At 36.2% G+C, this 14061-nt stretch overlaps 1 protein-coding gene across 6 annotated transcripts in view; it reads right to left on the bottom strand.

The window, feature by feature from the left end:
* The window catches only part of PCNX1 (pecanex 1), an 89187-nt gene that overhangs the window by 43126 nt on the left and 32000 nt on the right, over nucleotides 1–14061 (bottom strand). For 2 of the 6 annotated variants that reach the window (XM_066188184.1, XM_066188183.1), the window contains exons 8-10: nucleotides 9828–10012; nucleotides 2628–2718; nucleotides 885–942 (exon numbers count right to left, since the gene is read on the bottom strand). In XM_066188184.1, coding sequence (XP_066044281.1) covers nucleotides 885–942; nucleotides 2628–2718; nucleotides 9828–10012 — 334 coding nt within the window. The remainder of the gene's footprint in view (nucleotides 1–884; nucleotides 943–2627; nucleotides 2719–9827; nucleotides 10013–14061) is intronic. The other 4 variants (XM_066188189.1, XM_066188188.1, XM_066188186.1 and 1 more) reach the window with 2 other exon arrangements.

Raw genomic sequence — 14061 nt, forward strand, 5'->3', positions numbered from 1 at the left:
TTCCTTCCAATGGGACTACACTGGCAAACCAAAAGCACAGAAGAGGTGATACAGCCTCTTTTCTAAAGACTACGTGTTCAAGGGGGACTGTGGAAAGCAAACCAAGTTCCTCTAGCAGACACCAAGTTTAAAAAGCACATTCTTGATCAAAAGCATGGTCAGGCAAATGTAGGTCTGCTGCTCCTCTGCCAAATCCTAAGGCTGTATTTCATTTTCCCTCTTGATTAGGTCATTAGGTACTTCAAGAGCTTAAGAATCATGACCATTTGTACTGTTTTCATAACATATGACTTCAGAATTAAGAGTACAGGTATGTCTGCACTTGACAATAATACAAACACTACGAGATCATAGAACTAAGGAATTATAAAGCTATTTGCAGGATGAAACAGTGTAAGCTTCTGCCTTGTTTTCCCAGTCACTCCGTGCACATTAATTTAAATTTTGTACAGCCGACTCCAATGACAAATTTCTAAATTCCTTTCAGGGAAATTACTCAAGTGAAGTTTCTTTCAGGCAGAACACAGTACTTAAGTCTTTCTGCTGCCTGTTAACCTCAGTAAGGCACAGAAGAAAAACTGTCCAAATTGTACACATTATCTCTGGAAATTTTTACAAGGTATCTTAGAACATCCAACTTCTATGAGTGTTTTTAAATCACTATGTTTTAGATCAGAGGAAACCAACTAAGTTTTAAAGTGCTATGCAAAAAGATTTGTATGTATATATGAAGACACTACAATACCAAATACTTTCTCTTCATTGATCCAGACAATTCTTTCATAAGAACAGAGAACTACCACACAGAATGATTAATCAGTGTTATAAAGTTGGATAGTCTTCTCATTCTTCACATGCTTTAAAAATAAGAAAGAAAAACTTACAAGATCATGTGGATAAAAGCGAACTGAGGTAGAACTCGATACGTGAGAGTCCGTGTCACTATAAGAACAGGGAAAATACTTCAGATTATAAACTACATTTTTTTTCAACAGGTCACTATAAGGTTCTAGTGGCCCAAATTAATTTTAATACTTTGTGAATTTTTTTTTAATATCTAAGTTTTTCCTTCAGTCACTTACTATAAATGCAAGTAGCCACTTAGTCTCATGTATTGTGGTACATTCCACACCTATAGTAAGCTAAGAGACTCTTTAATCTTACCCTTAATAACATTTTCTCAACATCCAGTCCCTAAATTGCCTAAAAAGAACTACAATGATAGTCATTATTCCACTTGAAAAAACAAAAATATTTCATAAGCTGTTAGCTACTGATTTGTAAACATACATCACATCTCTAAAGAAGTGCAGAGGCCGCTAGGTGTCCACATGCAGTTTCTCTTAATTCTATACTGTTTTTATCAAGATCTCAAAACTGCCAAAAATAGTACATACTTAGAACAAGTAAAGTGAACTACCTAAATTGCTTTTGAAAAACTTAACTTTAAATAAAGTTAAACCTCTGATAAGAAGAGCAAAATTACTTTGCAATTTCCATTCATTAGAGAGGAAGCGAAATTTCTCTTACTGTATGAGAGTCCATATCCAACCATTGCTTTTTTCCCCAATTTTGGATAGCTTTTGGATGTTTGTTTTCCATGTAAATCACATGGTTGTAAGACTTGTATTAAATTAATGCAACTTTCCTTCAGTTCCTTGCCTTAAGATAAAAACATTCTTTGTTATCAATTTTACTTCACTGAAACTCAAGTATTCTCTACAGCCGAGATCTGATTATCTGAAGTGGCCAGTTTGCTCCTTCCATTAGCACATACAACTTCATAACAGCAGCCATCAGCAAAGCCATTGCATCTAGAACATGCAAGCAGTAGAGGTAAGGACTGGCAGCTTTGTGGAAGGAAAGCAGAACTTTTTGTCAACGTTCAATTCTACAAAAGGCACTTGCATACTCTCACAAGAAAGATTTGAAGATGGGACATTTTATATTCATTACTCCACAATTCCAAGAGCTATTCCACCTACATGTGGTAGGAATTAAAGCATTCAGCAGGGCACAACAGCTTCAGAGCAATTCTACACAGTGAAGTAGATTGGGGGCAGGTGGGAAGCCACAGGAGGTTTTGGGTTGCTTTTCTTTCTTCTGCTTCCTATCCCTCCAGAGAAAGAAAGGGCATCTTTCCAACAGAGGATGAACTTTCCAGTATGTAGCTGGCTATTTAAGCTGCAAGTCAAATTTTAATCTCAGATATGTTAACACTTCCATATACTGTCTGATGCCATCTATGAACTTGAGAATGAATTGATCAGTTTACAATGGCTTCACAACTGGAAGTTAAATAGCCATTATGGTCAACAGCCATCTGCTTTCTCAAAAATGGGTTACATTCTTTAACAAAGACCTTCTATAAGCCAACAAAAAATGCATTTGTCAAGTTCTCAGTTTGGAACTGTGTTGCTTAAGCTAATAGTAGTCTTCATTTTCTGAGATAATATTTAATTCAATGTCATCTTCTAGTAAAAATCACTTAGGTGACAAAAGTAAAAGTATACAGTTAATATATTGTATTGATTTTTTTGGTAGTCCCTGCTAAATAACCTTTTAAAATTAAAATAAAATATTGTGTAAGACAAGAATCATCACTCTTGACTGGCCTTCACACACACCAGATGTTGGATGCTCTTCTTGCAGCTGGCTCAAAGTTCACAAGTGACATGTCGCAGCCCCCTGTCTCGTAGAGCGTAGAACTGAACTTACCTATTAAAGAAAAGGTCAAAAGCAGGTCAAAATTTCCTCATCGTTCATCTCATTGGCAGCAGCTTCTGTTCATTAACTTACTATAGAGATCAATTCAGACATCTGAATTTACATCAGTGTCAAGAGATAAAATCTGATTACACACGAATGTCACCAGTGCAGACATTAGCTACACAGTTGTCTTTTGTACCATTTTACATAACACATATACTGTAACTGCAGAACTGAATTAAAGAGTTTGTATTTACAAGATGCCACCATTAACACAACAAAAGGACAATGTAAGCCTTCTTTTCCCCATAGAGAATAAACACATCAAAAATTTGCAGTGACCAGCTTCTTTCAGTTCTTCCCCACCCCCAACAGAACCATCAGTAAATCATTCACTATCAGCTTTTAAGAACATTTAACCACAGAGGTAACCCAAGTATCCTGAACAGAATTCTTCTGAGAAGACTATGTCTATTTGAAAAGAAACACAAAGACTGAAAGAACTAGCATGCTTCATAAGTTAACTCAGGAAACTCAAAAAAGGAATGTGAGGCAGAGATTTATTCTACAAGCTAAACCAAATGCTTCAGTGCAAGAACAAAGGACTGCAAACTAACTTCTTTGATAAACCATTTGGACTTACTTCCAAAATACGTAATTTTAAAAAGTAGCCAAAGATTATAACTCAAATGGTAAACTACCTTACAATATGATGTTTTCACAGTGCCCTCCTCCCAACATTGGCCTGATCAGAGAGATAAGTGCTGCAATTTTCCCTGAAGGCCAGGTTCAATACATTTCAGCTCTGAATACAGGGAACCTGATTTTGAAACTGATCTCATATGAAATCATCTGCCAACTTCTCCATCTCTTCTAGCTTAAAATCCCTCTTAAGGCATGATGCAAAACATGCAATATTCCAAGATCAGCTTATATAAACAAAAGAAAAAATCCCACTTTGGAGCGTGTGAAGTAAAACTGTATACATCTCTCAGCTGTATGTCTTGCAGCTTTTCCTTCTGCTGATAAAAGATAACAAGCAATCCCCACAAGATCAGAGGGTCCAATCTTTCCCATTTCTGTGAGAACATCACCTACTTCAAATACCATGGATTTTGACTTTATTAACACAATATAATCCTGTTCCAGCTTCTCTTCAAACCCACAGACAATTAAGTTTGATTCAGAAGCATTTGAATCTTAGCAGGTGAAATCCTTCAAACTAGGTGCTTAAAGCCAGTGAAAAGAAGAAAAAATACTGGTATATTGAAAACATCTTCCTAAAGCTTTCTCCCCTCAGAGGGAGCACTTCAGACGAACCAGGCAATCCCACAGCAGTGCTCAGAGGCACCGCTGTGACAAGACAGTCCCCTGCATAGCTCCGGAGGCACAAAGGGCATGTGCCAGAGCTCAGCAACACAGCAGCACTCCTCTTGATATTCAATTACATCTGCCACAGGCATAAGTACAAAACTCACTTGTTAGGACTTTTTCCTCAATGGATAACATTTTAATGAAGTGCTTTAGCTGATTATCTTTTGGTTTTTCAATGCAGTGTGTAGTACACTGTTGATAATGAAGCTTAACATTTGAACTAGTAGATAACATGGGGAATCTTCCCACAACTGATGAAAATCCTTGGCTACAAAGATTTATTTCTTAACTATGTCAATAAAAGTTTTAAGAGCAAACATAGAGATACTGGACAATACAAATACACTTCAGGTTCTGTTCAGGACAAAAACATGCATAAACAATTATGGAAAACTCTCCTGGGCAACCAGTCCTTAAAAAAAAAATCGGGTTAAATTCCTCATGGTTTTGCATTACCGAATAGAGATCTTGGAAATTCAAGTTTTTAATTTTTAACTTAATGAGATTCTACTCACAGAAGTCAGAATATACTACTTGGACATGTAACTTTGCCCTCCCTTAGGCTGAGAAAACACATCGGATATTTATTTCAGAAGAACTTTACTGAACTAGTACACCCATATCTACAGCTCCCTGTCACCCAACTTATTTTTGAATCTATCGAAATTTACTGCATTTATATTGCTGCAGTAAGTACTGCACTGCTGCAGTGGGATATAACAAACCTGATTAACAGAGGTAGCAAACAAAGAGAATGCTTAATTCCCACTGTTTATACACAAACTACAAAATGGACTCAGAGTATGTCATGCTTGCAATTCACCCACCTATTCAAATACGCTTCCTATTGAAAGTCTGCTCCCTGGCAAGCAAAGCACATCTTCTCATAAAACAATCTTTTTCTGCCCCCTTTTTTTGTTCTTCTTTCGCTGTTTTTGATTTGGTTTGGTTTTGTTGTGGCTGCTCTGTTGGGGTTTTTTAGTTGGTTTAAATAAAAATATTTTTTAGAAAAGCCTCAACTGAGTAGAAAACTTTGACAGGACTGTTCATTGCTGTTGATGACACAAACTCCGAAGTGCGACTGGAGATAATGCATCTGAGCTTCAAACCCCATAATTTTTCAACACTGTGAGATAGGAACAGCTTCCTCACAGTACACAAATTCTAACAAAGAATTTCAATCCTCAAGATTCAATACATACGGATATACCTAGCATTTTTATTTACGCTAGTGACTCTCTCCTTTTCCTGTCTCCCACAGCATTCTCTGTGGGACACTTGGAACAGCATCACACTGAATAAGCTTAAGAATGTATTTTCTCTCTAAAGCCTGTAGGTTTATCAAGTTGTGAACAAATAGGAGACTCCAAAGATTATGTTGCAAATCAAGATATATGATCAATAGCACGTTTTCCCACTCAACATAAATGTCTGTAACATCTCTGCACAAAGACACACACAAAAAAAAGAAAACCTGTAAGTTCTTAGCAAATTAAAGTCACTCAAAAATATTCTATTTGGACCAGGTTACAATACCAAACCAAGACACTGTGATACTCAAGCACACAAAACCAAAATACATCTTCATTCTGACAAGGAGAAGAAAAGACAGATTATGTTCTTTGAAGCAAGTTTCCTTGTTGCAAACGACCAAAATATCTCATCACCAGATCCAGAGACAACCATGTAACAGCTCACACTGTACAAACTCATATTCCCACAGTTAAGGGCATCAACAGGCAACAGCAACAGGCTAATGAGCTTACACAGACAAAACCTGGAAGACTTAAATGGCTCAGGATCTAGCTAAAATGGTGCTCTGATGTTTTCCTCAGCTAAGTTATCTTGAGTTTGCTTTCCAGCTTTACATCTAATAAATACTCCCTTTTTTCAAACCTCTCAGACTAGTTCACATGCAAAGGCTTACTGACATGTTGAAATTACACCATCATTAGATCAAGATATATTTGTCTTCTGCTTCAGTCAGTATTTTTTAAATCCTAGTCAGCAAAACCAAAGTCTCAGAATTTGACAACTTGGTAGACTGCTAGGAGCTTTATTTCTAAAGGTCAGAATTTTACCATTACCTATGGTAGGAAGACATACATGTTGTCAGAACACTTCAAAGTACTTCATTTTTTGTTCCAATATGAAGTTGGTCAAAAGAGTAACTTACGTATTATACCAAATTCCAGACCACAACATGGCTATTTTCCACAGGAATATTCACAGGAAGTGAATATTTATTTTCTACATGGACCTTTGATCATGTTCCCACATCCATCCCAAATAAATTACGTATATTTTATTATCAAAAGGTACTGAGTAACTGCTTCTAAATTGCTTTTAATCATATAAGTAACCAGCATATAAGTTTATCTTTACATAAAAGTTTTGATATTCAAAACCATTCAACTGCCTTGATAAATTAAAACGCTTAAATTTGAAAGATTATTGCTTGTTTTATAAACAATACAACCAGAAGTCCACTATAGCACCGTTATTGTCCTTTAAAGCCCTAGATGAGCAGTTCTCTTTAAGCACAACAACAATTTTAAGAAGTCATCTAGCCAAGGACAAGTGTTACTTCTCCCCAGCTTCAGACACTGGGCATCTGTTCTACTAACTCAGTACTTGGACTCCTAACTACTTGACAAGTTCTAATATGAATTTAATCAACCTTCACTGCAAGGGCTGAAAATTCCCACCTACCTGACCAAAGAATGAGATATTAGTGAGAACAAAAAGCATCAGTACTGCCACACTCTGCTCTGAAAACTGTCATTCATTTAACTAACAGCATATGTTTTGTTGCTTTTGAGATTTGTATTCTATCAATCCTGCATTTAGCCTGCCACCTTTCCTTTCCATCCTGCATTCTTTCTATGAATTACTTCATGTTTAATGCTCCCCATCAAGCTCCTTTTCCATCCCTTCAAGTTCCTCCCCCCTCAACCTTCCAACAGTATAACTGATAAAAATCTTCCTGCTTTGAACCTGGAAGACTGAAGATAATGCCTCACAGCATCTCTTGCCCTAATCCCAGGGCAACACCAAGTTAAAGACAACTGTATCATCACCAGTAGGTGTGCGACAGGTATAATACACTGATGCTCATCCTAGGTAAAATAAGCCACCAGAATCAAATTAACAAGACAAGAAACCTGAAAGCAAACAAAACCAAAAACTGTGTGTCTTGTTAAGTGCTGCAGCTTAACATCAACATGAACAGAAAAAAAGTAGAAGCAGATAGTACACTGGTAAAGGAAAACATGAGCCCTATATGTGAGGGCTTTTAAAGTAAATAAATACGTGCCCTGCTTGCCTTTCCAAGAGGATTTAAATAAGCAACTCTTATATGCACTGTACAGAGATATATAATCCCATCTCTGTTTGTCACTGGTATTTCCAGTTGGTGTAAACCGAGTTTTGCTTCCATATATTCCCCTAGCCACTAATTTTTTTTTTTTTTTTTTTTTTCCACTGGGCAGTTACAATGATTTTCACAGTGACAAAGAACTGGTCATACCTCCTTCATTGCTTTAATTTTTACTCTGATGCTGATCAAGGAAAAAAAACTACAACCTTCTCCCAACCAAATCCACAAACAATCTAAAGTAACAAGGTCATCTTTCACTGTAAGATACCTTGGGATAACAGCAAAACTAAGAGCCTTAGACTCAATGGAAAGAGAAAAATACTGTTTATTCATCCCTGAGTGAGGATTTTAAAAAAAAAACACAACAAAAAACCCCAAACAAACTAACCATATACCATTTATAAGGAAAGATACTTTTTTTTGTCAGGCCTGATTAAAGGAATCACACACATGAAAGCTTGCACCATTTTGCCAACTATTTTACTCTTAACCAAAGATAGCACCTGTTCCACAAAACCTGCTACACAAACTGGAAAATTTTATTTTCCTAAAATAACACAAGAAGATCCTGCCTAGAATAGCTCCTTTCTCTCAAAGGATTCTAAACTAGATGCTCAGAATTTCAAAACAGGAAACAAATCCCTATTATACATCAGATTTCCTTCTAGCAGATCCCAGAAGTTTTGTGCCTCCCAAAGACAACACGATGTCCCATTTAATTGTAAGCACAGCACGGGTAAAGTTCCCGAAGGATTGAGTCATATGAATTTCTGAAGACTCCAATGCACAAAAAATACAATCAATATTGCCTTTTAAGAGAGCTTGAATGGCATGCTGAATTTTATATATAATCTACTTTGATTTCTGCTAGAGCAAATAATTAAAGCTCTTAAATAATGTAGACCTAGATTCTACATTAAATGACAAATTCTACAGAACTTAACTATCATTTTGGGTAAGATAAATGAAATCCTTCAAATAAATAATGGCAGCCTCAGGAATACAGCTCAACATTAACCTTGGACAGATAAAACCTGTATAACAATTTCAGAGTTATATTGCAAACATATTTTTTCAAGTAAGAAATGAAACCAAATTAAATAAAGAAAATAGGTTTTGTGTAACAAGCTTTCATAGTCGAGACACAAGCACTGAGACTGAAACAACGACACTTCCATCTAGAAAACAGTAAAGCAGCAGAATGTACAACAAAAATTATTAGATAACTAGATCATATGTGTTTGTTACATCTGTAGTTAAGCTTCACAAAACATCTCAGAGTACATCAAGGTGGTTTCCAGTTTTGCTTATATTCCATTTTTCCTTATACTGCAGCTAGATGATGTAGAAGAATGTCTCAGTCAAACTCATGTTTGAAAAGTTACCAGACTGGCAACTCATGGAGTCTTCCCCTCTAGCGGGGTAAGATGACAACTCACTTATCTTTTAGTACTGGATTACAGAAAGGTCTGAAACAAATGTTTTGTCAGTGTTCTGATCAACCCTGCACTTTTAGGTTATTACAGCTGACAGCTGCTCAAAATTCCATCACTAATAATTGTCAGTGCTCAAGATGCCCATTTTAATAATTCAAGGAAGAGTTACATATTAATGATGAAGTCATAAGTAATTCACGCCATGCATAGATAGCTGCAAAGATCCCTGTCAGGAATTTTTCCAAACCTGCCCCTGCACTATGTGGCAAATCAGTCATTTATTAAATTCATCTTAACTTCTTCCTAGCAATTTTATTAGCTGCATAGAAGTTAATTAAGAAGTTAATAATCAAGAATACCACACAAAATCGACCATGAAGAACTAAGAGGGCAATATAAAGCTCCATAAAATTGTGACATTTGATATACGAAGGAGTCCATGATTTACTTTCGATACCAAGCTCCTAAATTAAGGTGTACATGAAAAGCAAATTACTTTTTACATAAGTATTTCTTTTTTGAACAGCAGCTAAACAACTCATCTAAAAAAGGTAAGATGAAGAATTCCTAGGAACCATAACAAGTCTTTTTTTTCAGGAACCAGAAGATCCCCCAAGTCTCCATCTCTGCTCAACTGCCTGCAGGACCACAAAGATTTAACACTAGTGTTACATTGTTCAAATCAAGAAAACTCTCACACCATCATTACTTGTATCTATGCCTCCCTATTTCCCATCATGCATTTGTTAGAGAAAGTGCCTGGAAAGGTGATCTACAAAGGCAACGAATTGATGAGCAATGTGGCCTTCCTAGAAAGACACCTACAAGACTCAGAAACAAAGCTCAGGTTAGCTGATTTTCACTGCATTACCAATCAACCTGCTGTATTAAAATGTCCATGTCACCAAGGTTACATAAGGCCTGCATACCAAGTTCATCGTGCAAACTGCTACCGCCTACAGCAGATGCAGTGGCATGTGATGCTTCTAAGTGGACACTCCCATTTCTCACCAGCAAGGAGGCGCTAGCGCCGGGCACAGCTGCCTGGGAAGGGGGGCGGGACTGCACTCTGACCTGGGAGGAGCACTGCTGGCCTTGCTGACCATCTTGAAGGCTACAAGAAAACATGCATTGGGGACACATTACCAGGAAGAAGTGAAAAAGAGCCAGAAGTGAAGCAAAATAAGATTTTTCTGTTTAAAGAGGAAAACCATTTTTTAAAAGAGTATAGTAGCATTAAGCAGCCAACAGTTAGGGTTAAAGTAACCCCTAAGTTCCATGTAACAGAATTTAGGCCCTAATTACATTCAGTAATCTAGAAAAACTGTTCCTATTAACTTTTCAGTAGTATTGCTTTCTAAGATCTTCCCACATCACCCAAGAAGTATATTCTTCAAATCCTAATTTGTGGGTGCAAAAGCCAATTACTGCAGTTTAGTTTAACTACAGACTAACCAGAGGTATCACCTATATTTACACTGACTATCCCAGTCTTCTCACAATAGTTGGGGTTCTTTTTGCTTATTCAAGTATGACCTGATCAGCTGTTCAGGGCTTTTTAATTAATCACTGAGACATCACTTTTCTTATTACTAATCCACACTAACTAGAAAAACAACTTTAAGCTTTGTTAACAGCCATAGGATACCACAGACCTTGTAGATAATGGTAGTAATATGTCTGGATTCAGAATTATTTTGAACATATTAAGACTCTCTCTACAGAAAGTTGCTAATTGGCAAAAGTTAGGTTGATTCTGAAGTTATTTTAAAGTTACAGCAAAAACTTTATTACTTGCCAATACACAGGTTTAAAACATCAACCTGGCTTTTAGAGAAATTTGTACACTTATAGCCATGAGCAGACAATGTTTGAAAATGTTAATTCTCCTCTTCACAGAGTTCCATTGCAAAATTACTTTATAAAGCTATTTATAAAAGTTAGATTTTTTTTAATAGCTTGTTTAATATTAGGTATGATAAAGTGTCAGAGTACATGATGTTTACAATTGATATCATACCATCTTAGCAAGTGCAGTGGTTTTATTATCCCTCATTTTGTGGATTTAAAGAAGCTACATTATGTAAGTCGTTAGATGTGTCTTAGATAAAAGATTTTTGCATTTTAAAGACAGGAAAATAGCTTAAACACTCTTTTGAAAAACAATATGTATCAGCCATTGCTTTCAACACTTCACTGTTTACAGCATGATGCTAAAGATGGCAAATGAGGCAACTAAAAAAAAGATCTTACTAATAGTTGAAGGGTTATATCTGATGTACTTGCTTTTAACAGTATTTTCTACATCATCTACTTTTCAGTTCTTTTGTTAGAGCATCACTGGAAAACAAAATATGGATATAAGAATAGGTGTTACAAAAAGCTCATGCAAAATAATGCAGACATGCACACAGCTGAGGAAGAAAAGAACTGCAACGCATTATTTACTGTGTTCTAACATTTTAATCTGAAATTTAAATTCCGTTTTGCTGCAGTACACAAGGCTTTCAGTGAGCTATGCAGCAACAAAAGCCCTAGGGAAGTCCACAGATGTGCCAACCTTCACTGCCCTCCTGAAGCAACACCAAACCAATGCTAAACAATACTGCTTTCCCATAAACAGCAGGTACATCTCAAGAGGTATATACACAGCTGCCCTTTGAATACTTATCCACATCTGTCACGATTAAAAAATCACACCAGAATATCAATGTCAACCAATTACATAGATATGCAAAAACCACATTTATTCTCTGATTATTTATGAATAAAATTCTGCTCCATACAGTCACTTACACACATGCATACACCATTGACTACATGGGATGCCAATGAACACTTATTTTTCAAGTGCCCAAAACACTGCTGACATTTAGGCAGGACAAAAGCAGGGGTGGATGGTGTTTTATGGTGTATTTTAGGTTTGTTTTTTTAGGTTATCAGGCAAAATAATCTCATGTCTAATTTAGCATCAAACCAGCAGAATTTACTAAACCAGGTTTGACTTGTCTACCATCGCCAAAGACACACATATATAATGCTATTGTCTCTTTTACTAAATATTTCACAGAGGAAAGAGAAAAGGAATTGCAATCATGGACAGGAAATTAAAAAAGAAATCAGGTTTAACTCAACAGCTCTTAGGGAACATTCCCCCAAACATCCAATTTTATGACAGAGTTCGAAGCTTAGAGATTAAAGGTTTGCTGGCAAGAATAAGAAACGCATAACATCAGGGCAACTAAAGACTACTGAATCTAATACACCTAGAAGTTCAGTATCTGAAGTAATGGATTACCAGTATCAGAAACTAGACTGGGGCAGCTCACCAACAGCACACAGGAGTGATGCCAGTACAATCACAGCAATATTTTGAAAACTTCTTGGTGGTCAATGGCTAAAAATATCTCTATATTTCTTCACATTTGCTCCTTAGGCATGACTTCTTTTAAATCTTTAAGGGTTTCCTTCTTCCAATAACACAGAATTTACACTAAAATTAAGCCACCTATGTAAAGGAAAGGGTTTTTTTTAGACTGTTCACCTAAAAATTAGAACACGAATACATGTATTTTTTTCAGATCCATTCCACAGTTGATAGCTCAAATGGAATTTGTGTCAAACAAATACGAAAGCACTTTGGTGTTTGGTTGGACCGAGGCAATTTAACTCCACTCCAAGTGACAGTCATTTAGCATCACAAAAAGTACTCTGAGTAAATGAAGTATTCAATTCTGAATATGTTTATATTTAAAGTATTTTTGATAATGTATGTCATTATGTTAGAGAAAGTACAGTGAGCAGAGTTTGGGGTGGTTTTTTTTTAAATTTAGAACAGAACAAATTTAGGTAACAAAGATGCTTAGAGGAAATACAAGGCTAGAATATTTAATCTGCTTTTTTCACCCTTGAACATCTTGTCTGATTAAAGAGTTGCTCCCACTTCACGAAGTGAAATTCATGATTTAGAAAGTTCACAAAGTTACTTCATAGTCTCTCACTGAAGTCAAGCTTAAGCCATGGGAACCTTAATGACTGCACTAGCATGTGGAAATGAGGCAGCTGTCAACCACTGTTTAAAACAGAGTCCTTTATTTTCCTTACTTTATACCTACAAGAAAGAAAACGCTGTTTTCTAACTAATACACAGTTAAGGAGCTTTCATTAGTCTGAACAGCCTCTTATGCTGCAATATACAAAGCTGCACTACCTTCCTTTATTAAAAAGTAAAAAAGGAAAACAAAAACTCAAGAGGCAAGTGAAGGCAACCAGGCAAAGCAAAAGAGAACAGAAAGAATACAAAGTTTTATCATCCTTCACTATGAAGTAAATTACTAGCTTGAACACCCTACATTCAGCAAGACCAAAAGCTTAAAAAAGAAAAATCTGAAATTACATGATCACTGCTTCATACTGCACTAGCCACTAAAAACACACCTAACAAGTTTCAGTCCTTGATATGACTGAAGCCAATCCTTCATCTGTTGGATTTCTAGGTACCATTCTTGCACTCCCCCTGCCTGAGGAAAATCTGCAAATGTAGTCCTCAAATATTTTAGTGGTGTGACAAAGGTAACAATTCCTCTGCCATCCTCTATTGTAAGGTATTTTCTTTTTATTTGTTCAGTTTCTGCAGTTTGACTAGTTAAAAAAATTACAAAAATATTCCCCAAACCAGTTTAACATACCAAGGAAGATCATTAAGAACATGTAATATATGCAATTACTCCTACATATTGACCATGTAACCGAAGGAAGAATTACTTCAACACTGATAGGGGAGTGTTCCTTCTTCTACAGGCCATGTTCTCCTCACCAGATTCTCCAATACCATAAGTAACCAAGAAATTGAAAGACTTAAAACACAAATTTAAAAACTTATAGTGGCAGCTGTTTCTACTGCTCAGGCTGATTGATCAAACAGAACTGCTGTATGCAACAAATCATTAGGCTCAGTATTGTTAACAAAGGGGCCAGTAAAGGTTGGAGGACTCCTGAGATAACATGTACACAGTACATTTTAAGCATTGCCAAGGCATGCAAAGTGCCATACAATTAGATTTAATACTTAGCAATCCTGGGCATTCTATTCACTTGATTATTTCTGTTTTGCTGTAAAAAGCTCCAAGATCTTCATAAAGGTTTACCTGTATTTTAGATTTG

This window comes from Chamaea fasciata, unplaced genomic scaffold, assembly GCF_029207755.1.
Source record: "Chamaea fasciata isolate MVZ Bird 193981 ecotype frontalis unplaced genomic scaffold, bChaFas1.0.hap1 SCAF_7, whole genome shotgun sequence".
Classification (NCBI taxonomy): Eukaryota; Metazoa; Chordata; class Aves; order Passeriformes; family Sylviidae; genus Chamaea; species Chamaea fasciata.